The sequence below is a fragment of the Limanda limanda genome, chromosome 14 (genome assembly GCF_963576545.1).
Source record: "Limanda limanda chromosome 14, fLimLim1.1, whole genome shotgun sequence".
NCBI lineage: Eukaryota > Metazoa > Chordata > Actinopteri > Pleuronectiformes > Pleuronectidae > Limanda > Limanda limanda.
Genome location: NC_083649.1, coordinates 15,163,449 through 15,188,670, shown reverse-complemented (window position 1 = coordinate 15,188,670; position 25,222 = coordinate 15,163,449). Strand labels below are relative to the sequence as shown.

Genomic DNA, 25,222 nt, shown 5'->3' with positions numbered 1-25,222 from the left:
TGAATTGGTCGCACAGCAAAAAGTGCAAAATAGTAAAAGGCGGAAAAATGTGGACTTGATGACTGCACAGAATCTTTTACTTTCTCTTTAGCAACAAGCAGGTGAGAAATAATCAGGTAGTGTGTGACAGCAGAGGATGTCCCAGAGTTCAAAATACCCCCCCCCACCCTCCCGTGTTCCAGAATAGGCGTTAAATGCCACTTTGTTGCCATTCATAGCAATGCAGAAGAGACAATGATTCAAAGCCTTCTCCAGTGTATACTTTCCAGAGAGAGAATTTGCAAAATGTGTGAGGTATAGCTCGATCAAATGCCATGCTTCTCTGAGGCTTGAATAATTAGTGTAGAAGAAGAAAATAACTTTGTGGATGATCTGGATGAAATAATAATCCTCTGAGTTTGGATGGAGATTCGTCTTGGTATGGGAGGCTGTGGTCCCTTTTGGAGCAATTTTCAGATGTTAAATCTCAGGGTTTCATCTGCTGAGGCTCCTGCAGGAAGAATCAGACTCAAATTTTACTTCTTCTCCTTTCGTCCCCTCCCTTTGTTCCCTCATCCCCTCCAAGTTATTTCTAGCTAGGAGATGACTGATAATAAGGGAGGAGAGGAAAGGAGTCTACTGAGACATACGGTGGAGATTGATCTTAAATTGCAGTGGCAAATTTGCTGGTTAGGAAGATGTTGGCATCTTATACCAAGGTAAATCAATCAATTAAAGTCCACTGGCAAGATTGCGCTGCAAGTTTTCAAAGGTATACAGTTTGTTTCTTTTTTGCTTTCTGTCTCATAAAGTGGCGTGACTTGGTAATACTAGCAAAACAAGTAGGTAAACAAGATTATGTTGCTCAGAAGTGAATTTGTGAGTGATCTATAATAATAAACACTTTAGAAAATAGTAAGATGATGTGTGTGGCATGGATACTGCAGTTATGTCTTCTGTCAGGCCCTGTCAGGACGGAGCAGACATTTGTCAGCACTCTGAACAACACGGCCCCCAACAATTCAGTCTGTAATTGAACTGACAAAAGGGAACAACAGGCAGAGACGACTTTAAATCACACGTTTTCCCAGACAAGCTGCAGCCTGCTGGCCTCCACTCACCCCCCTGCCGTCTACCGTAAACCCCAGCTCCCCCCTCCCCCAACCGTGCAATGACACTGTCATGGAAAAAAATGACCCTTTTTTGCTCGTTTTAGATTTGCTGCAGATTTCATGTTCTGTCTTTGGGCCTGTTTGATTTCGATGCTCTGAGGCCTGAATTCCCGATTTGGCAATGTCTTGCTGCGCAGCGCAACAGCGGCACAGTACTGAGGCTCAGACAGCCCATCACTGGATGTTGCTGTTGTCATCCGTGCCATTTGCCTCCGACATATTCATCTTCCCCATGGATTGACCCACATGGTTCACCCCATCCCTGCGAGGTGGCATGCGCTCGTTGATGCGGTCCAGGCCCTTGGCCTCTGCAAAGCTGTTGATCTTGTGCTGGGGGGAGAAGCCACGGATCGCTGCAAAGAGAAGACACATAAAAAGGGATGAAGCTGATAATATTCCTAATATTTTGAGTGAAGGCAGGATGCCCTGGTAGTGCAATGGTTATTTTCCTGTAGATGGTGCAAGTTGACATATGTAGAACTATGACTAAAACAACCTCCTGTCCATCAACTAATATCCTCACCTTGCATGTCCCACACCAGTTTCCACAATCCAGTAGTCACTTGTTACTTGAAATATTTGTATTCTATTATTTCCTAAGTTATCCAGACAAATATGATAGCAAGAAAATTAGCTTTACCTCTCGATGTATAAAAAACCACCATGGTCAATGTTTTCCATCCTTCTATATGTTTTAAATAAAATACGCATTTAAATAAAAAAAAGTACTTGTGATGGTAATGGTCTCTGTCTCATCATGGACGATCTTGGTTAGTGAGCAATGATTCCCTTCGACATATCACAAGGAGCTGAGGCTTCAAGATGCATATTTCATGTTGATGCGTCTGTTTCCTGTTCTTGTGCATGCAACACTTTTTAGAACCAGATGGAGGCCATTTACAAGCCAAACCCAAACAATGCAGTATTTTAATCATGCATCTCTTAGCAGCACTTGACTTTGCAGTGTTTAAATTTATAATGAACGTTCCCTCAAACCTTAAAAAGCTTTTCCCTTTTCTTAATTTGCATTTATTTTCTAGTGTTACGGTTAGGGTTAAACCTTGTGACTCCTTTTCATTAGTCTGAAAGGTAGAATGCACTGATTGTCCAACAATTCATGTTATTTTCTCTGTTGCCTGTCCTCGCAGCACATGTGTGACCAAACAGCGACAAGATCATGATCCCTCACCAGTATCCTGCAAATACTGTCCACAAAGTTATTTTTACCAGCCAGGAAGCATTCTTTGATAATTATTACTATGCATGAGGTGGACTATGTAAGCAAAAATATGTATTTATCTCATTTAAATTCACATTTTTAGTCACTTAGGTTTCTGATGGTTTGTTAGCTGGTTTATATGATGTTAGGGCTGATCCAGGAATTTCTTTCCTTTAACGTCCTTTAACGCTGCGAGACAGGGCCTTGTTTTGTTTTCACATTTTCCCAAATTTCCCAGAAAATAATTCTACATGATAATATTGAATCTTGATTAAAACATTTTTTAGGGAACTGATATCTATGAGGGTGCAGCTTGAGGGAATTTAAGTGGACTGTTGGTCCCTGGCAGAAGTACGCACTCACTAAGTACCATTCTAATTTTAAAAAGTATCTTCATCCACTCTAAAATAATCCTCACACTCTAAAATTTAAAACCCACTCATTTAGTAGAATTTCAGTTTGAATGAAAACTGCAAAGTAAAGTGCTGTCCGTACGACATGTCGCTTGATTGAGTTGTTATTATGTGAGTTGTTGAGTGCATGGACTTGTTGGTGGCAGGTGGCCTCTGCAGCAAGAGATGTGTGTTTTCATATGGGTTGGAGGAGGAGCACGGATTTACCTTCTCCGTCCTCATCCTGCGGCTCGATGGCTTCAATGGCTTCAATGGTGGCTGAGGGGGAGGAGGGGGAGCAGGTTACTCGTGACAAAGCCATGCAAATGTAGAAAAAAATGCAGCCCCGGCGTGAAGGCGGCTCGTTTCAGGTTAGATGAGAGACACATGTTCACCGGCAATACAGCCAAACCCAGAGGAGCCGCGTGCATTAATGCTAAAATAATTCATGTCAACATGGGGTTCAAAAAAGAAATGAAAATAACAAACAGAGTGAGTGACAGAGATATTGAGATGGAAAGAGTAATGGAAAGAGGAGAGGACCGGAATACATTTTTCTGGTGTTGCACTCAATATTTTAAAAGGTTTTTTTATCATTTTTCAATTTTTTGTAATATTATCTCAATGAAAGCTCTTGCTATCGCTGCTGTCAGCACACCGGTAGTGACACAGTCAAGCACACAAGCACAAACCTTGATTTGAAAATACTTTGTTGATTTAAACACTGAATAGAATCGTGGCTCTTTGCGGATGCTTGTGTTGTTCATGTGAAGTGGCTCAGTGCTGAGGTAAAGAGCTGGAGAATATCCAGAGAGCTAAAGACAGACTGACACTTTTCTCGGAGTTGATCGACCGAGGTGCAACTAAAAAGCAGATAAAAGACTTGAGAGGGTGAGAAATAGAATTCCAAGTGAATTCACATGTTCTGTCATGTCACCTGTTTGTGTAAATAGACAATTGTTTGTTAACACTTTTACACGCTGTAATAACCTGTAAGACAAGGGTTATGAGGGTGAGTTTGTGTTACCTATTTCTAGCCACATTGTCTGGTACTATGATGGAAACTCTTTTACACTTGGAACCTTTGCAGGATTCTTCTTGCCTTATTACCACCACAGGGACCAGGGTCTAAATAAAGCCCCCCAAAAAGGTCCCTGGTTTGCTGTTGTTGAAGTGTTCTCGGTTTTTATAGCATCATTGTTGTATAGTCTTCTGCATTTCTGCACGGTGGACTGTTTTAGCCTGACGAATAAGGGAAGGCTATGTCATTACCTAAAAGACCCAGTCAGCAAGAGTTTGTGAATGTCTATGTCATCGTTTCCAAACATCTCTGTTCATTCCCCTACAGACTCAATCGCATCCCCGGAGTATTCAAACTAAAACTGGGCCAGCAGCGTTTATAAACTTTTACATTTAAGCAGCTCTAAGAGTAGTGTGGACACCAGGCATATCCATAGCAGCGTTTTCAAAAGAATAAAAACTCTCGGTCTGTAGCACGACTCGGATCTTCTTTTAGTTGCCTGAAAGTGAGTAGAAAATTGATAAATATGGTAAAACACAAAGGTGGCTGGCAGCTCTGCGTTGAAGACAGAGCGAAGAAAGAGAAGGAGAGAGGAGGGAACTGAAAGATGGAGGAAATGATGGAGGAAAGGCTTATGCTGAGCCTTGAGCTCACCGCTCTGCAGTGTCTGTCTGCCTCCAGAGAGAACCCCGCTCGGCAGCATGCCAGTGGGCGTCAGGCCCTTCAGCGTCAACACATTTTCACTCTCCTCTCTGCAGGAAACACAGACACACGCAAACAGGCCAGAAAACTTTGATGAACCTCGGTCAAACTAGAAGAAAAAAACCTTCATACTTCACTCCGACAACACATCCACTCCCTCTATTCATGTTCATGTACACACACAAGAAACACCCAATACAGATTCCGAATCTGAAAACAGACTGTATACTCATTCTAACAGTCTCGCACACTAACATAAATTTTACCTGAGAACTTGGAACATTTTGGCCATTTTCCCAATAGCTCGGATCTTGTTCTTGATCACCTCCTTACGTGCGGCAGCTGCATTGGCTGCAAATAAATATTTATACACACTGTCATTATATGCTTTTGTGTATGTTGGGCTTTAGGATGCATGAAATATTCATACAAATAATAATAATTAAAACCTGATTTTGTGTTTCGTGGTAATTAGGATAATAACTTTATATTTTACTGATAATTTGGGCTGCTGTAGCGCATCAGACACTATTTCTGTTCCCACATGACTCCTCATAGCCTGTATCTGGATTTTGTGTCACTTGAAGAAAAAAATTATGCAGATGTGGGGAATTGGTTTCAATGTGGTTTCATAAAGGGACATTCAATGCATTACAACAATACTAAATTTGAGCCAGTATTTAAATGTGATACGTTTGTAGAAGCACATGGAAAAGAGAATACTTTGACGCCTGATTTTCTGCCTCTTGGTGAGAAAGCGATGTGAAAAATTCAAACCAACTTGGCACATTGGATAAAGGAAGACGCGTAGTGTGAAGAGTTCAGACGGGAACAGTGGGAATGTACACATCTCGTCTCATTAAGGAGTTTGTTTAATTTGTGCTGTTTGAAATGAACTCGTGATGCCCTGATGATAAAAATCAATAATTAATTATGCAATCGTTAATTGCAAGTCTTCTCACCATCAAAGATCTCTTCTTCTTCTTCATCATTCATCATGAGTTCATCATCAGAGCAGATGCTCAGCACATTCACCAGCATTTCTGTGACTGCATGGGGAAGAGATAGAGAGAACAGAGAATTAAAAGATAAAGATGTGGCGTTGTCTTAAAAACACCAGACAGACATCAGAAGGTTTCATACCCTTCTCTCCCACAAATGGCAGAGACCAGGTGAACACGTCCATAAAGTTGGGCAGCCAGTAGGGATGGGGGGAGCAGTTGAACTGTCGGATGTTCATGACGTTATTTTCATACTTCAGTACAGCAGCTGGTGGCGAAGCAGATGGTCAGGGTTAAATAATGCTTTTATTTAAGATAAAGACAAAGATTTCTTTAAGATAAACACAATACCAAAGATTACATGATGTACTATATATAAGCTCTGCTACCTTTATACAATATCATTAAAACATGAGATAAACGGTTGTAAAGTATAAATTCATTACTAGCATGTTGGCATGAAGAGGCACAGATATTGATCCGCAGATTTTATTGGAAAATGTGTCTTTATCACAGATAAATCAGTATAGACACGTTCTCCTTTAAGCTTCTTTTCGACACATAAGTCAATAAAATAAATGATAAAATAAAGAATTAAAATGTAGAGCTGAAATCATGAATAAAAAAAACCTCAGACAGACGTTTTGAGTAAGTTCATCAAAATAAAAATATTGTTAAGGGACATTGCTATACCCCTTTACATATTTTTAGTTCTGTTTCTAGTTTTTGTTAAATGGTAAACAGAACTAACCCTTACCCTTACAGCAACTGCCAGTTTTTTAGTGTGCTCTGTGCACGATCTATTCCTTGCATACTCTCATAACCACATGCACAGCAATATTTCATATATGCTTCAAATGTTTATTATGTTTGATGGTGTTTTCATATTTATACAAACAGCCCCCTTGTGTATGTGCAGAGCGAGAGCAGAAAATGAGACATTCAGCCACCAGATGGCCCAGCTGAGGCCGGGGATCGCTGACACTGTTACATCAAGAGGGAGAAAGCCACATGGAGATAGTCAGCGATGCAGACAGTCCCTCCCACACTCCCCATCTCCCACAGCCCATGGCAACCAAGACACAGGTCTGAGAACACAAACAGAACGGGGGCTCCCTGGTGCATTCTAATGCCCGTTAACAAGCTAAACACACATAGATTAACTCAAACACTTTAGTTTGTGCTGTTAAAAGCGTTTTTATGGACAAGTCAGAGGAGCCCATTCATCTGATATTTCTTAGATTTGTTTCCCATGATGTGTCTTTTTCTTTAACACCAAGTTGTACAAAGGGAAAGTTATAAGTTAAAGAAGTGCAGGCGTTTCAAAGGTACTGGAGTAGCTGGGGCAACTCCCTTTTCCTGCTTTAACATCGATTTCACTAAATGAATCACTTCCGACTGTACTTCTGCCTTTATATTGCCTTTGACATCATACATATCATGTATACAGAATATATATATATATATATTCTTTTTTTCTCAGCTGGAATAATTCCTTTTAGTTTATCTGTGATTCTTTGAGGGGGAACGATCTGATCCAGGAACAAACAAAAGCAATAAAACGAACAAAGACATTTTCCGACCTTTGTTGTTGTAAACATCCAGGTAGTTGGGCGCTGAGAAGATGGTGATGAGCGAGGGGAATCCAGTCGTCTGACTTTTGCGGTACATGCGGTAGCTTCAAGGCAGTCGGGTGGAGGGAAAGACAGAAGAGAAGCTCATTCACACACGTGTCGATATGTTTCTATTTTCGTTTTAGCACAGGTGTGTGTGTTGTGGGGATAACATACCCTGCATCTTGTGCTTCATGCGCTCGAATAATTGATAATAGGTTATTGCTCTGTAGGAACTCACAGACGGCCGGATAACTGGAAAAGAGAGAAAAAACATTGGTGTTAGAGACGTTACTGAACATACATCTAAAGACCTGAGAATGACAGACTACAAATCAACGGATTTAAGAAAACTAGCTTCTTACAACTTGACAGAATTTTAAAATATATCTTCTATTCCATCTAACAGCAACACTGCTTTTAAGCTGCAGGTTCCTAATTCAGTTTTACTTACTAAGAAATGAAAAAACAAAGATCTGCGCTCATGAATGCATTTATGAAAGCCGCGCTGAGGATGATGCAAGGCTGTGAAAAACCAATCCACAAGCTACCTGTTGCAGTGAGACACAAACTAACCCAGGAAGAGGCAGTCACATCTTCCTGCCCCTGAGCCCTGACAAGAAACGTGCCTGGAGGGGAGTGAAGCCTGTGAGCAGACAATTAAGTGTAATTAAGTGGTATGATGTTGCTGCTGTGAATGTATTGTGTATAAAATGCAAGCTTTGCCATAAGGTCTAGTTAAGGTATAAGTGCTCAGCTCCACACATTCAATTCACCTGCTACTGTTAAAAAGCACATGATCCCATTTACTGGCCCAACCCTTCCCACTGCTGCTGACCATCTCTCTCAGGTCACTTTGTTGCACCTCAAGCTAAAAGGGGAGTTTCTTTGCATCTGACAGTTAGTCTCATTAAAGGGTTTAGTCCCCGCTAAGATGCTGGCGATCACTGATTCGCCTAAGCTAAGTTTTTAGATCAGGAGATACTTCAATTGAAACTTTTTGTGAGGTATGATAAGAGCCGAAAGTGATGTGATATAAATTAGTCTATTTGGCACAGATCTAGACACTGGTGGTGGTTGATGGGATCCAGAAAATGTTGAGGATTTAAATGAGATGACATGAGTGGACACAGCGAATCACTAAAATGATAGCAGACGGAGAGGAGAGCAGATTCAAAGTTTGACAGCAACAACATGATTGGCCGACTGAGATCCTATCAAAATCTGATTGGATTACCCTCTACGCCCAACAGTCAGCATTAGAAGAGGCTGAGAGAGCAAAATAGTTGAAAGAAAGTCTTCCTGATTGAACTTAGCTTTGTTTGCTTCAGCTGAAGGACATCTGCTTATTTCTCGTTTTATGCTCCAGCCATTACATATGTCCAGTAACTGTGTCTTTATTCTAGTATTTGAGAATTAATTTCTTTGCCTAACAACAAGAAGGTTCTTGGTTCAAACTTGAATTCTGAGTTTGCATGTCCTTCTCCGGGTACTCCAGTTTCCTCACAGTCCAAAGACAGATAGGGTTCTGTTAATTGGAGACTCTAAAATGACTGTAGGTGGGAATGTGTTGGTCACTGTATGTCAGCGACACAAAAGCAATGAAATGTTAAGTACCAGAAATAATTGAGAATTAAAATATTTTTTAGTTCATTCAAATATACTAAAATATTGTTTAGATGTGGCTCATTTTTGGTTTGATTCCCTAAGTGACCAATAACAACACATGTTAGGCTTCTATCTTAAAAAAATGCTGTTACTAAAGCCACTAATATAACCTTCAAACACTGAATTATTTGTTCTATAAAAGTGCTGCTAATAACTGAATCATTTCCCATGGACCACTTAAAATGGTGATATTATCTTTTTTATCATCTCTGTTATTTCTCCACATTTCTCTGGCCAGATGGACAATGAGCTGTTCAATAGAGGAAGATGACACATGACTTCCTGTGTGACACCTCAGAAAGGACTTGTGTTAGCTGTGGATCAGACATGGAGCAGACTTAGCACCAGAAGAGAGAGGGAAGTGCCCAGGAAGTAGATCAGACCTGTGTCTCACAGGAGGGACAAGAAATGAGAATTAGGACACGTCCAGCTGCAGTGTGAGCGCAGACGATCATTAGGCTGCTCTCACCACAACTGTTATGCAATGGCAAGAAAGTTGTGTTATGTCATTCAGAAACTGTCTCATCCCCTGATTCCCTGATAAAAATTACTATAGATAATAGTTTGATAAGCTCTTTTTAGACTAGAACGAGTCATGCCAGTAAGTCAGTATCGCCTCATCCTGACACCACATCCATCCATCAATCCATCCATCCATCCATTCAACCATTCTTCCATCCATCAATGCATATATAAAAATATTAAGACACGAGAAGTCTTGTTTTTATCCTAACCTACAATACCATTCAGTATAATAGGATATCCTCCCCAGCAACAACCCTATCATCTGGCACTTCGTCGTCACTGCCGTCCATGGACCTATCAAACCTTCACAAGTGTTTAAAATATTTAAAAAGGTTTGTACCAGAAAGAAAAACAACGAGACTGCTGTGTCCCGCGCACCTGGCGAAACTGTGCCATGCTCATATACTGTATCTAGGTCACAAGGCTACATCATTCCCTTGGTGGCCAATATAGAAGTGGCTGCGTTGCACATGAATATGCTGCCACTCTTTCCACCATGACTGACAGTGCAGCCGAACATAACAGGAAAACGCTGCTCTCGAGAATGTTACGTAACCGTCTCTATTAAACCACATCCGCAATTCATTTCCAACTCAGAAATAAGGCCAATTATTACATTGCACCTTTTAAACGCTATGTCCATCGTGGCTGCAAAGCAATATTTTCTTCTCCCTTGCAGTCTTGTCATGAACAAATAAGAATCCTAATGCACTCTATGTCTTGATTTATTTTTTGTCCATTCCAATGGTATGTATTGATTAGTGCGAGGGAACACAGTGCAGACACTGCTTGCCTGCGGCTCGCATTCCTTCTCCCCCCTTTGTGAAAACACACAATTATGTGTCGTGAGCCTGTGAGAGAGGGAGCGAGAGAGACAGAGAGAGAGAGAGAGAGAGAGAGAGAGGAAAGAGAGAGGAAAGAGAGAGCGAAAAATTTGACAAGTGAGTATGAGTGAATTCGAAAGAGAGAGAGATGGAAGTGTTGTGCTGTGAGTGTGAAACTCACAGAGAGGTTTTTTTTTCTTTCTTTCCCCTGAGAAAACCCATCTGTCGAGCTGATGACCATAACATTCATATCCCCCAGTATATAAAAACAATATTTTCAACAAACTCCATGAACATTTTGCTGAGAAATCAGGGAAAATGTTGAAACATTGCGAGAATGTTAAAAAGAGAAAAAAATTCCTGGAGCCACCCCCCCGATCCACAACTCAACCCAAATTTAATTAGTTCTTCCCCGACCTGTAACACATCCTCCCATCAGGTTTGGATTGTTGAATTTTTTGCATAATCCTGGTAACAAACAAACAAACCCAGACAAAACTAGAATGGAACTCAGTCGAGCTCATACCACCGCCAAGGTTCAATCAAGCTGCAGCAAATGTTCCACATTCATAGATATCAGTCCCGTACATGTGCCTGATTCATTTTAATCAAGATCCATTAATCATCCCTGTGAAATCTGTGAAAATGCCTCATAAAAACACCGTCTCTCACAATGTTAAAGAGTGTGAAAAAAAACCTGGATCCAACCCCCCCGATCCTGATCTGCAACAAAATGAAAATTGAATGGGTTCTGCCCTGACCCAGATCCTTCTGCCAAGTTTCATAGAAATTAGTTGAGTAGTTTTTGTGTATTCCAGGTCACAAATAAACAAACAAACAAACAAATAAACAATCAAACACTGATTAAAACAAAACCCCCACGGCGGATGTGATTAAAAAGAACAAAAAGTATCACAACTTAATACGAAGTGTGGCCAGTGTTATGTGACAATAGACGTATACAAACTCTTATGCATCAGTGAATAAGCTGTTGTGTTGTGCCTTCGTATAGATATTATATAAGCTATCATGTATCAAATTTGGGGGATTTTTTCATGAGTATAAATTTCATCACATCAGGGCCATGAAAATGTAATATTCAGATGTGAAGGCCCAATGCATCCGTTTGTTCACAGTTACCACCAAAGCAGAGTTGTACCATAAAAGAGCAACGAGCAGACTTTTACTGTACAGAACTCTGGAGGCACAAGATTTTCTGCAAAATTTGTTGAATCTATATTTTAAACATTCTCCTCAGCTCTGAGGAACAGAGCAAAACTGCTCGGTATTGATTTTACAGAACACGTTTAGGGAGTGAAAATAACACGGCCCAGTGCACCAGTGTGTGTCTGCGTGAACAGCTCACATATTGCAACAATCAGTCATTGTCATTGTGTAGCTTCAAATCAGTGATTGAATTTGAATGTCCCTCCCTTTTTTCTTATTCCTGCTTTATCTACTTCTGTTTCAGAAAGAGATTTCCTTGCATTTCCCAGAAATCCTCAGGAGAGTGCGGCTCTCGTTGCTGCACACACACTGTATCGCTGGCATGAGACATAATGATGGAGAGGTAAGTTTGAGAGTGAGGGCAGAACAAAGCCACAGGGAGATAGATGACTATTATAGCAGCATCCTCCACACATCTACAGAATAATCCTCACTAAGCTCCTCTCTCTCTCTCTGTTGTTTTCTTATCGTGACCATTTAACAGCAGTGAGAATGGGAACTAAACACCCTTCACCTGGGTTTTTCCTGTAGCACATCGCCATGGGTTCCTGTGAACAATACCATGATTACCATTCACTCATGTGTCAGCTGGGATTTTACCTTTTTTAACACTTTATACTTTTTTAGTATTGGTGACCATTTTCTAAAAGGAAAATTCGTTTTTCATGTTGCAGGAAATCACTGGTTCATCTCAGGATCATAATAAAATCAAGTTTCAGATACCTTGAACAAAGTAGAACACAGAGAACATTTAATGAATTTGTTATCTCAGAGGTTATCCCAGCTGAAACAGGGCAAGGGCGGGGTCTAATCTGAACAGATCACCAACGTATTGCATGGCCAACAAAGAGAGACAACCAACAACCATTAACACAATTTATACCCTGTCTGCACTAATGTGGATATTTTGAAAAACAAACTACTTCCTATGGGTTTGGGCCACAAAAAGCGCATGTGTTTGCATCACCGCTTACTTTGTGCACGCCCACTGTCGCTTTGTACATATCATAGCACTTTGGGCCGTGTGCCAGAATGTCTGGTGACGAAGCAGATTCCAAATATATAGATAAAGTTAAGATATAAGTTAAGACATTGTGAGAAGGCTCCCAATGTTCTTCTCTGGCATTTGACGGATCCTTCATTGAGACTTTGGATATGCACCAGGAGGAGACAGTGCTGTCCACCACCCTGCCGCACCTATTTAATAACCTTATATACCTTTCACTAGAAAGGAACCAGCAGTTATGGAGAGAAGTGTGCATGGCTCCACAAAAGTGTCACAATGGATTCACGTTTCATTTTAAAGTCACCAGGTGATCTCGCCTGCATTGGAATAAATAGTGATACAAAAATTGTATTATATTATCTGATATCACTTGAAGCAAACGTTACTTGTTCTGAAAAAAAAACACTTAAATGAGATGTGAATCTAAACTGCATCTCTCCTGCACCCACAGTCCAGGATGTCATTTCCACTCAAGTGGAGGAATAAATCTTCCCGACTTCACTTTTTGGTGATTTGAGTGGAGCTGCGACTCCCACGCAGGAATCTGTGCCGCTCTGAGCCTTCATTAAGAAAACTCTCACCTAATCTCTTCTCCCCACCACCACCTACTTCCACAGCTCTCTTCCCTCTCACAACAACATTAGGACAGCGCTCACTCCTCCTCCTTTTACATGCTCTGTCGCCGAGGTTTAATAGCTGCACAACAGACCCATTCCCGATTTGCCTCGCTGTTAACTCTTGTATTTTGCTCTGTCCTCTCTCTGCCTCTATTTTTATTTGACATCAGGTTCACCCAGCTAATCCTTTGTCAGTAAAACAATTTTTAACCACAAGGCAATACGACCTATTTACTCACAGACAAAAACGTTATCCATAAGTTTTAAGAGTACGCTCATTTCTTCAATCATTCAGTCTGTTCAAACGCACTCTGCTTCCCGTCTAATTCCAGTCATGTGGTGTTAAGTGTGCATCTATTGTTTGTTTGGTTCTTTGTGGGGGTTTTATGCTCAAGAAGCAATAAATCTTTGATATCTATTAATAATTTACAATCTTACCATCTATTTTTGATATAAAGAGATCAGTTCTGAGGCTTCTCTGTAACAGTCAAATTTCACCCTGTACTCCTGCAATTCTTTTGAAAGATTAAATTAGATCTCAACAGCACCAATGAGTTTGGGTGAAAGCAACACTGCGCGGTGTCCTCTTGTAACTTTAGATTATAAAGCTGGGCCTGTTATTTGAACAGGTTTATACGCTAAGTATGAACCACAACAGTGTTCAAGTTACAAAGACAATGGCCCAATACAGAGCGCATATGAGGCACACATGATTATCTAGTTCTTATAGTGGAAATATTATAGAAAAAAGGAAGTTGTTTTATAACCTAAATGATGTATTATCTCAGTCAAAGAGGTTTTGTTTACACCCCTGACCGTTTGGTTTGTTTGTAAGCAAGATTATGCAAAAACTCTGGATTTGCTCAAAACCTGGAGGAACGATGTGATATGTGTGAGGGAGGAACCCGTTCATTTTTTATAACATTCTACCAAATGTCATTCTAACCTGTCATTAAAAAAGAGTCAAAGTGAGGGAAAAATCCACACCACCATTTAGCAGGCTCTTTCTAGGCCCATGCCTCATCGTTCCGGCAAGTTTGGTGGAAATTGGTGTAGTAGTTTGTGAATTATCCAATTAAAAATCAAACCAACCAATGCACAAACCAACTAGGATGGTACTAAATAGAGCACATACCTCCACCAAGGCCCAACAGTTCCCTTATAATCAATCAGACTGCACCAAATTTCATACACTCATACTTAACAGTCCTCTTAGTATGCCGGATTTTTTTATTTCTTAATTAATTCACAAAAATGTTGAAAAATCCCTGTAGTCATAATTTCCTCCAAAATGCAATAATCTTTGGCTCATGCCTCATCCTTCCACCAAGTTTCAAGAAAAATCGTTTTAGTTTATTTTGCATAACCCTGCTGACAAACTAACAGACGCAGCGAAGAAAACACTTGGTAAATGTGGGCCGCAGCGAATCTGGGGGGAGGAGCAGAAACAACTCACCTGTAGAAATAAGAGCAGCCTCGCACTGTGTTGTGGCTGAAGTATTCCTGGGTTTTCTCATTGCCAAAGTCTTCCAGAGGATCAGCCCACAGCAGGTCACACATGGGCCCGAAAGCTGGTGGCTCCTTGAATCGGTCCAGCTTAACATAAAGAAACAGGAGCGTATAGGTCATTAAGAACTCACAAACACACGAGGACTGTACAGTGAGAAACTGGTAGTGACAAGGCACTGGGTCGTTACCTTTTTAATGTCATCTAAGGTGTGTATTTCAGGTGAGAGTCCACCATGGACACACAGAAACTGCTGGTTCATGAGTGCAGCCAGGGGAAGGCAGTCAAATGCATCCATACATGAGTCATAGACCTGCTCTGAGTACTTGATTTTACCTGAGAAGAGACACAAATGTAAGGTTTTCGAAAATCACAACATCACTACTACATGGAAAGAATAAAACACTTTTTATTAGGATTAATAATAATTGTATTTGTCTAGTACCTAAGCCAAACACTAGTTTGGCCTTGGAAATATGCACTAATCAAAAAGAGGTGAGGTAATATTTACAACGCCATTGTATAACCGTAAAAATAATGATAATTGGTTCATTTATTTTTCTTTTATGTTCTCCATGTTTCCCTTTTTTGTGTTCCTTATGTGCGTTTGTGTGCATGTATGCATATTGGGACATGTATGTGTTTTGCTTTCTATGTTTTTTTAAGTTTCACATATTCACACATTCTTTCCTTTAGAATTCCAACCCCCTTTTTTGTGCTGTCAGATGGAATTAACTTCCTACAGACAGGTGCATTACTTGAAATTTTTACTGAAAGTGCTCCCAGCTACGCGTGACATTTACAAGACAGAGAGAGAGGGAAAGAGAGAGGGAAAGAGAGAGGGAGGGGAATGAAAAACACTGAGGGGTTACTCACATTCTTGTTTGAAGGTGAAATATTCTGTCAAATGTCTACATTCATGATTTCCACGAAGTAAAAATAAAGTCTTTGGATAGAGGATTTTCAGCGACCAAAGGTATAAAACACACTGTTGAAACAAACACATAGACAAAATGTTATTACATGTGCAAAGGATCCAAGAATAGACTGTATATAAAGATGGACGAAACATCTCCACCATCCAGAAATGAAACTCAAATTTACCGGATGCAAACACCAAACTACCAAGAATTAAGACACTTTAGCCTCACTTTGGGGATATGTAATGTCCATCTTTATGTGCAGTCTATGGCAAAAACCAGTATAGCATGTTATAGTAACCATAAGAAGCTCTTTGTTGTCTGTTTTCCTGTCATACTTAAATATAATAATAAAAAAAACTGTATTTATAGAGTTCTTTTGATGCAAAAGTTCGAGGGCTAGGCATTGTACAATAAAAATTAACAATTAAAATGGAAAGTTAATCAAATTCACCAGTATGAGAGGCTTAAATCAATCAAATGCCAAATGTATTAAATAGGCTTTCAGTTGTCCTTGAAAAAGATGCTGATGGTTTTTACCTCAATACTGAAGTAGCCGCGGTCAACGTAGTCCCCGAGGAACAGGTAGCGCGTAGTCGCTGGTGATCCTCCCACTTCAAACAGCTTCATAAGATCAAAGAATTGCCCATGGATGTCCCCACACACTGGAAGACAATCAACCGTTACATAATCAGAGGAACTCACTCAATATCTTTGTGTTTTGTGTGTCTGTGTGTGTGTTTGTACATTCATCTCTGTGCTATCATTTGGTCATTTTGGCATCATCAAACAACTAGTAGCCTCACTCCAGGTCGACAAGGTTCAGGGGGCAGTCTCTGAAAACCTTTTAAATAAAAAATGGGTGCAGTTGCAAGTATGTTTTCCTGAAACCAGACCTTTCTGTATATTTTTTAATATTATTGTGATAAAACATTTTTATTCTTAACTGCTTAGTGAGTGCTTGGACTTTAGATTTTCTCAGATGTCTCAGCGGCGCTACAGAAGAGGCCATGAGTTATGAAAATAATATTCCTGCAGCAAGAATATAAAGTATAATTCATCTCCAATTATGCCCCTACCGACTATATTAAAATATTGGAGCTCTTTGATTTGTGGACATGATCAAATCATTTGTCTAAGGTCATCATCGTCTTGAGAGTTCTCTGTGCTCTTTGGCTGAAAGGTCTTCGCCCTCAGCAGACCTCAAAGAGTCAGAAAAAGCTCGAGCCCCGGGGTGATACATACTTTTTCACAGTGAACACTATTGCTCCAGAGTGCAAACCTACATCTCATTTCCTCGCTGCCTTCAATTTTTCATTATCATCTTTCTCTGTCTCCTTCTCTCCTACTTATCCTCCATCTCCTCTCTCTTCTCTGGCTCCTCTATCAGCTCTACAGTGGCCTTCGCCCACTCAAAGCTTAGAGCAATGTGAGTGGGAGACTGCCTGTGTGACTAAAGCAATCAAACACATACATATGCACGCACGCACGCACACACACACACACACACACACACACACACACACACACACACACACACACACACACACACACACACACGTACATACACAGACACCCATAGAACAAATCCAGGATAGATTCACAAGTGAATAAATGCCTCATAATATATGAATCCAACACACACACAAACATACATAGACATTCAAACACAGCTCCAGCTCACAAAGATATAAAACAGACCTCCACACTCGCTCCCGTACACAACGCTCACTTCATCATCCATATTTCATGCTTAATACATGAAGCCTCCATTTTCCTGACGCCAGACGAGATGAGCAGCCCGAGACTTCTCCTCAAGTCAACGTGCCGTTCATCAGTTTGTCACCTTTGTTTCAGATAAACAATGTACTTTCTCTGAAGAAGGACATTGGTGTCGGTGTAAAGCTAATTATATGCATAATTACATGTATATTTAATATCACACAGTTTTGGGTGAGGCTGAACGACGAGCTGAAGTAAAGAGAACCTAAGTGTGTGTGGGCTCATAATGCACCAACATCCCATGTTCACAGAGATGTATGAAGATTTTATTTGTAATGATAACTTTGATTTGAGCAAAATGCTAAGACTACTCTTCTGATATGCATGGATATCAAGGGCTCTAGCAGCATAGGACCAGGAATCATCTGATTATTTTAGCAAAATTATTTTTGCCCGGAATCGAACCAGCATCGTTCACATGGCTGTGTGGTATCATAAGCTGCTTTCATACATGCACTGATCTGCGCAGTTCCTCTGTATTTTTTCAGAGGAGGTGCATGTGTGAACGCAAATGTCCAAGAGAGACGCTCCTCCCTTTCTTCGGACTTTCTCCTCCTGGCCTCACAGTATAAAGTCGGTAGAATTTCAGGAGAATCTGATGTGTGAACACAGCAGGGGATCCCCCGTGGGATTCCTGGTGAAAAAGTGGTGACACGCACGTAGAAGATGTCAAGAGAGTCTGTGCTGCTTTGAGCGGCTTCACCTCTCGCCTGAATAATGCGGAGGATTTGTGCAGTGAACCCCCTGCTGTGGTGTGGATGTGGGAAAGGCAGATTGCAGGTAAACTCCGTTGCCAATTATCCAGATTTTACCTGCATGTCATGTCTGAAACCGACTATACAGTCTCACTTTGAATCCAACCTCATTGCTGCAGTCTCCTATTAGGTCTCAACAGAATCATTTATATATTATCTTGTATATCATAAATATAAATATTATTTTAATTTTTATATTGTCATATTATTGTCATATAAAACAACATGCTGTATATTTAACACCACTATATAACCGCTTACACCATACAAACCTTTCTGTCCCCAGCGTATGCAACCTGTCCAAGATCACTCCATCACACACAAGCATCCGAGTACACACACACACACACACACACACACACACACACACACACACACAGAAACACATGCCTGTACCTTAATCTTAGTGAGGACACTCATTGACCTTATATGTAAAAGGCCTTGAGAAAATGCATATAATGATTTGGCGCTCTACAATAAATTGAATTGTATTGACATAATACATTCCCTAGCCCCTTACCCTCACATTAACCATCCAAATTAAAACCTAACCCTAACCTAATACTAACCCGCACCCTACAACCAAGTCTTAACCCTCAAACAGCCCTTTGAAAAAGTGAGGACCGGACAAAATGTCCTCACTCTGTAGGGTCTATGCCTAACATGGTCCTCACAAAGATATAAGTACAGGAACACACTCACACCGCACAAGTTAATCTATCCTAATCTCTACTTCTCTACTCATATCATATCATCACATACTTAAATAACTAAGTTTTACTGCTTTGCTACTTTATACTCTCATCCTATTACTCTTATCCTTTGTACTGTCTGTATCTACATATGGCTTCTGTCTCACGTTACACTGGAGCTAACAGGGTTTGGGTTTAGCCGCCAACTGCGACACGATCGTTTTTTTACCTACTTACTTTCTGCGATATGAACAGTTGTCTTTAAAACCCTTCCACTCTGCAGTTTGTGATTAGAGGACTTGTTATGAGAGATACAGCGTTTCTGAAAATGCTTTGTCTATTTTAAACACAAAAAGATGATTCTACCTGGAAGTGATAATTATATGTTTTCCAATACTTAGGTTTGTACAGTCTATGTTTAGGAGCAAGTACAGGGGCCTTGCAACAGGGTAGACAAAACAGGAAATTGCCTCAGGTCCTGGGCTAAGAGGGGGGGGGTTGACTACATTTGTCCATAGCAACAACAATTTTTGGATATTCTAAGATTGGCTTCGTACAGGCGACTGCAATGATAACTAGGTCGGAAACCCCCCAACAATGGCCTCTTTAGTGTTCTGCCAAAAGTAATTTTAGAGGTTTGAGGTTTTGGTTGAAGACTTGAATGTCTTGTATGACGATGGCTGTTGATGATGTGTCCGGGACGGTTGTGGACTATTTGTACTTAAACTGTTATTTATGTGAATACACAGTATGCACTTTGTATCTAATTTTGACTGTAAAAGAGAATCCCTTTAGTAATGGAATTATGTGGTTTGGTGTCATGTGTTCCTGGGGTTAATAGTTTGATGTTTGGGCCCAACTCCCCAGGTCCCTTTTTGCCCCGGGGCCCTCAAAGTCTCTTTAAACGCTGCTGACCGAATGCAAACACTTATGGCATCGGGGTCAAACTTACTTCGCCTCGTGCTAATTAGCTAAAATTAGCATGCTAACACGCTAAACCAACATGGCAATAATTGTGTTGCAGAGTGGTTAAGACAAAGAAACCCAGTGTTGCAGTTCACTTCTAGATGCAGAGGGTCCTGAGTTTTGTTGCATGTCATACATACTTTATACCAATTTCATGCTCAATTAGGTGAAATATTTAGAACCATAAAGCTAAATCGTTGGTTTTTCCACGTGTGGCATAACTGCAGCTGACAACACGCCAGCTGCGGCAGGTCCATGTCTCTAACAGGCTTCATACCTGTAACCGGTGCCTCGATGTCCAGGATGGTTTTCTCTTGTCGCAGGATGGCTGCCCCCTCATCGATGATGCGCAGCGCCACAGCCTGCTCCACTCGGCCCTCCTTGGTGAGGTGGGCCTTCAGGAGATCCACCCGAGGCTTGCCTTCTGAGTCAAACACTTCCTTCAAAGTGAGGCGGTGGCTCAGGGGGAAGGGGACCGCTGAGGAGAGAGAGAGAGAGAGCACAGGCACGTCAGGCGACTTTTCATGTCAAGACGAACACAATCCTTGATTGTTTCTGCCGCTGTGGTGAGAGAGAAACGGCATAAACATCATTCCGTGAATAATACAGACAACTTATTATCAGGGAATTGATGCAGAAATCCTATTTTAGAAACCCACCAATGCATGTTGTGCCCTGGAGGCAACAATGTGAAGCCGCCGCCCCCATCTTTGTTGACAGTTTACGTACATCTTTGGCATGAAAGCATCTTTATTAACCACGGCTCTGCTTTACATACCACAGAGTATGTGCTGATTCGAATCAAACAACAAACTCAAATGTATCTTGAATTATTCAGAAATATACAGTACATGTCAAACACTGTTATTATTTGTACATGTTTATATTTACAAAGTAGTCAATTTTGCATGTGTTTTGGATACGTTGTAATGTCTATTTGTAAACCAAACAACATATGCTTTACTTAAAATACAAAGTGTACATATAAATCACATTGAATGTTGCATTATTTATTGAACAGTGCAAAATACAGGAAAAATAAAAGCCTCTTATATCCCTGCTAATATGACCAACTCTAGTTTAAATATATGTAAACGTCAGCAGGGGAGATCGGTAAGTAGAAACGATTAACACACAAAAACAATGTGATTTGAGACCAGAGATTCCAGCACAGATGAGCAGCGACTTGTTCAGTATTTTCTGAGTGTTGGATAAAACATGTAAGCTCTTTCAACTCACCCAACACTCTCCCTGGACCGCTAAAGCCTGTGGCCATTAAAATGCACCAGTCACCTACCGACAGACTGTGAAACTGTGAAATCCAACCTCAGATCATTACTTCAGGGGCTTCGAGGGTCATTCATTAGATCTGCCGCTGATCTGCGTGTGCTGTGACCACCAGCTTTCAGGGCCCACGTATTAATCTACAGATCATCTGGCTTAACACAGAAAAAACTCTTTCTAAGTGTCGGAGTCATAAATAATTGACATGGGAAGAAATACAAATAAATGAAGTCCAGTCGCACAGATCATTAGAGTAACAAAACGCAAATACACACATAAATACACTTAACACAAACTGTTAGCCGCAACGGTTCATTCCGGAGTATGGCCATGCTCGCCAGTCGATAGCAAGCAGGGCCGTGCAGCAGCATCCAGATGTAGTGGAGACAAAGGAAGAGTCTCAAGGCTCGGGCCTAGCTGAACGCGACCAACACGGTCTTTAATAATGAATGCCCGACTGAAATCTCAAAGTCGCTGCTCTGAGGCTCTAATGAGGTGAGCCCCGGCCAGTGGAATTAATGGGACTAACATTTTTCTCAGTGCGCAGTGTGTATCTGTGCTTTGACACTTTACCAGCGAGTACAAGCTCAGCATAGTCACCACTCGAGTTCTCCTAAATTTCGTTTCAGTGAACGTCACTGTGCACTGATGAATTTGCACATCTTCACCAGCGCCTTCTCCGTGTACAGCACCTCTTTTTATACAAAATCCTGAAATATTTGTATTTTTTAGGGTTTAGCATCTGTCGCATGTTAGAAACATCCCCAACGTGCCCACTCGCTCGCTTTGACTTCTCTAGAGAATTTCCTGCTGTCATTTCACATGGGCTCACTCAGAGATTCTCCAGTTTTTACCAGGGCGAGATATTCCCGAGCAAGTGACTAGCACATTTGTTTTTTCTCACATATAGCCCCTCCAGATAATCTCTGGAAAATGTTTTAGTGCATGTCTGAAAGCAGCTACTCAGACTTACTCACATTAAATCAAAGTGGTGCCAGTACTATAATTTATTGCACACTTAACTAAAATGGCAGCAAAGGATGATACAGAAATCCAAATCACACTTTTTTCCAAACTCGCTACTTGACAAATTAACCTAAACAAGACATTTTACAGACACACGCACATACGTAGCTGCAGATACACAAACCCACTGATATAGATGTAAGGTGGAGGGATGAAAAGCTGACTTCTGCTCAGCACCCAAGCAGAATTGAACTATGAAATACTGTATGTTGCCAGGCAACAGCAGCAGCAGCTGACTGTTGGAGTACAGCCAGTACTGCCACGGAAAACTGCAATTTGCATTGGGGGCTCAGATGGATGCAGTAGGAAATGCTCGTACTGTAAACACACTCGGTTGAGACCCCTCGGTGTCGGCATGAAGTTTGAACTGTACCCGGTGTTATCGGTTACTTCATTCTGCAGGGGTGTGTAGTTTGAACTGAATTTGATTGGACCAGATAGGGTGCGTTTCTGCAGGGTCCAGTAATCCTACACAGACCCGGAGTCATGAATATCTCGCTGCTTTTCCTTCACCCACACCCTCTGCAGCTCCACCTGCTGTGATCTTCTTCATATATACTTGAGGGGCTGCATGACTAATTTCAAATGTGCACATTAAAGCAGATCTATTCTGCCGAACGCAAAAAATTGCCGCATTGTTACCATTAATAAATTATTAATTCCGAGTGTTGTTGACTCCAATTTGCATATTTACCCCTGAAAGCTGGAGTAAATATTTTAGCCCGACGCGCGGCCTGTTGAGTTTAAAGCTGATGTTGTGTGTCTCAGTGCAACGCTTTTCGTTTTGTTGCATAATGGAAACTGTTCTTATGACTGTTTTTTTTTCACACTGTATTTCAGAAAACGGTGATTTCAAGTTTCCTTAAAGTCAATATTCTGAGGAAAGTACGACACTTCACAGGTGTACATACGTGGGATCTTGTCCCGGAAATAACTGACCTGAATCTGCCTCTCGCTGCTGTGCTGAGGAAAAAACAAACTGCACAGACCAGCAGTTATCTCTTTAGATATGTTCTGTCAGGTTACAGCGTGTAAAGGGAAAAGAGAAGCAGAGAGAAACTTGTACATGTACACAGGGATAAAAATAGCTCGGAGCAGCTTGTAGTATCAGTGCTCAGTAGTTTACTGCCCGCACTGCACATGATAACTGCAAGAGGCGTCCGTCTCAACTATTCAGATTCACCAGTGTCTTCATAGCTCACGTTGATCACCTGAAGGATGCATGATTCAGTCTCTAATGTCTCTCTCGCTTATCACTTTTTTGTATTTTGGGGATTTGACCAAATGGATTTCACTACTTTTTCCCAAAGTGCAGAATAAGAACAAAAGTGACAAAATTAATATTCTATGTTTCTCAAGCAATAGAAATCCTTTCAATCATAAACTGGAATGGCACTCGGCAGAGTCCAAGGCCCAACAGTCACCTTACATTCAATCAATCTGCACCAGATGTCACACACTCATAGATATCAATTCCCTAAATATGCCTGATCCTTTCATCAACATCTGGGAATTACTCCCTGGGAAATCAGTGAAAATGCTTATAAGAAAGTGAAGAAATATGCCGGATCCGCCCCCTGATCCAGATCCCCTCACAATTTTAATGAGTTATTTTCTGCCACATACCACATCCCTCCACCAGGTTTCATCCCATTAATTGGGATTTTAATTCATAGGTTTAGCTGTTAAAAAAAATCCTTTGAGTGTTATAAACCTGTATGAAAGTCCAAAATGTTACGTGATCATGTTACAAAAGCAAGAGTCCGAATTCTTGGCTGTGTCGTGTTTGCTGATACAAAACTCTTGTTTGACATATTTGAAATGTCTGGATGTCATTATCGCCTTTTGCCAAAGAAATAATCTAAATATAAAAAAATATGTCAACAGTATGATAACATGAAGAATCCCCTCCAAAACAGTTTGTTGGGGGAAACTATTCAAATGTCCTGAATCTGTCATGTCACACTGATACTCACCCTGCAAATGAGTCACAATAACACATCGTTAAAGCTCCTGCATGAAAGACCTGGCTGCATCTATATTGTTAAACACAGCTCATTCTATCATTATAGTACATGCCTGCAGTCATTGTCACGTGTGTGGAATGTATCGCACAGTGCAGATGACGACGTTTCTACAACTCTGTGTAGCCTAAAAGGACAAAGTTATTAATGCTGACTGAGCTGCTCGGCCACTACACTCACACACTGAATGTGAATGTATTCATGCACACTTCTGAGTGTGTGAGCTGATCCTCAGTCACAAGGAGCAGGAGCTAAATGAGTTATGGCACGACTGTGAGCACTTCATCATCCTCCATTGATCCAACTTGTATCCTCACTAATTCTCTTGACTGAGCAGCCTTCTCCACATCCGTGGATGCAGCTCCTTGTAGACATTTCCTAATGAAATCAAAAACATGACTGGTATCTGGTCTTTTTAAAAAAAACAACTCCATTTAACATAAATTTCATGCCCTTCTTCTTCTTCTTCTTCTTCTTCTTCTTCTTCTTCTTCTTCTTCTTCTTCTTCTTCTTCTTCCTCCTCCTCCTCCTCCTCCACTGGCCCTGTGAAATCCTGCTGCATCACTGCCTCATGCAGCTCCTATATATTCAGCTGCTTTTTTTTTTTTTTCTTTTTTTTTCCTGCCTCTAACCAAGCCAAAAGATGCAGTGGAGTCGTGACCACGAACATTAAAACAGGAAAAACATCAATCAGCACGGTTGAATATATTCCACATCTCCTGGTGCCCTGGTGCTGATGCTGAGCTTCGAACCGGATTGTTGATCAACATAAAAGCTCCTGCAGCCCACTATACCACCACACACACATTAATGAACGACATGGAAATAAAGGCCATGTTCTGCCTTAACCGCAAGGAGCAGGGAACACTTGAGATGTTATGTAATATCTGCACAGCCAGCACCGGGGAAGAAGATGTGGGCGAACTTACATTTCACCATCCGATCGGTGGCGTTTAAGACGATGTCAGCGTTAGACATCTTCATGGGCAGTTTGCTGTCTTCGAGGCTGAAAGCGGTTTTTCTCCCTCTCTCTCTCTCTATCCTCCTCCTCCTCTCCGGATCTTACTCTCTGCTGTGTTTGTTGTCGAGATGCGACTGATGATGCTGTGGCATCACTCAGATGATGCGCCCCCTCCGTGCGTCCGCCGCTGCTGCTGCTGCTGCGCCGGGTAAAGACTGCTGCTGCTCCCCGGGCAGGGAGGGATGGATGGATGGATGCTGGATGCTGGAGGAGCTGCTGCTGCTGATGCTGCGGCTGCTGCGGCTGCTGCTGCTGCTGCGGGGCTAAGCTGCTGATGTG

At 41.2% G+C, this 25,222-nt stretch overlaps 1 protein-coding gene across 2 annotated transcripts; it reads right to left on the bottom strand.

The window, feature by feature from the left end:
• Nucleotides 1–1,325: 1,325 nt before the first annotated feature.
• ppp3ca (protein phosphatase 3, catalytic subunit, alpha isozyme) lies at nucleotides 1,326–24,906 on the bottom strand. 2 transcript variants are annotated; one of them, XM_061086101.1, is made up of 14 exons: nucleotides 24,852–24,906; nucleotides 19,866–20,066; nucleotides 15,934–16,058; nucleotides 15,350–15,545; nucleotides 14,664–14,809; nucleotides 14,423–14,562; nucleotides 7,277–7,354; nucleotides 7,070–7,164; nucleotides 5,629–5,754; nucleotides 5,448–5,534; nucleotides 4,752–4,836; nucleotides 4,438–4,535; nucleotides 2,991–3,041; nucleotides 1,326–1,504 (listed from the first exon to the last, which is right to left on the bottom strand). In XM_061086101.1, exons 1-14 carry the CDS (start codon nucleotides 24,904–24,906, stop codon nucleotides 1,326–1,328), a joined length of 1,662 nt encoding a protein of 553 aa, XP_060942084.1. The 2 variants fall into 2 exon arrangements, with proteins under 2 accessions (XP_060942084.1, XP_060942085.1); XM_061086102.1 differs by having other exon boundaries at nucleotides 15,350–15,461.
• Nucleotides 24,907–25,222: the final 316 nt, after the last annotated feature.

What these genes read in the sequence shown, in the direction of transcription:
- ppp3ca (XM_061086101.1), bottom strand. Translation starts at nt 24,906, where the DNA reads ATGAAGATGTCTAACGCTGACATCGTCTTAAACGCCACCGATCGGATG. An exon ending in GCGGCTACTTCAGTATTGAG is followed by an intron (nt 15,546 to 15,933) that starts GTAAAAACCATC and finishes TGGATGGTGGAG; the next exon opens with ATGTTTCGTCCATCTTTATA. An exon ending in CCTTAGATGACATTAAAAAG is followed by an intron (nt 14,563 to 14,663) that starts GTAACGACCCAG and finishes CTTTATGTTAAG; the next exon opens with CTGGACCGATTCAAGGAGCC.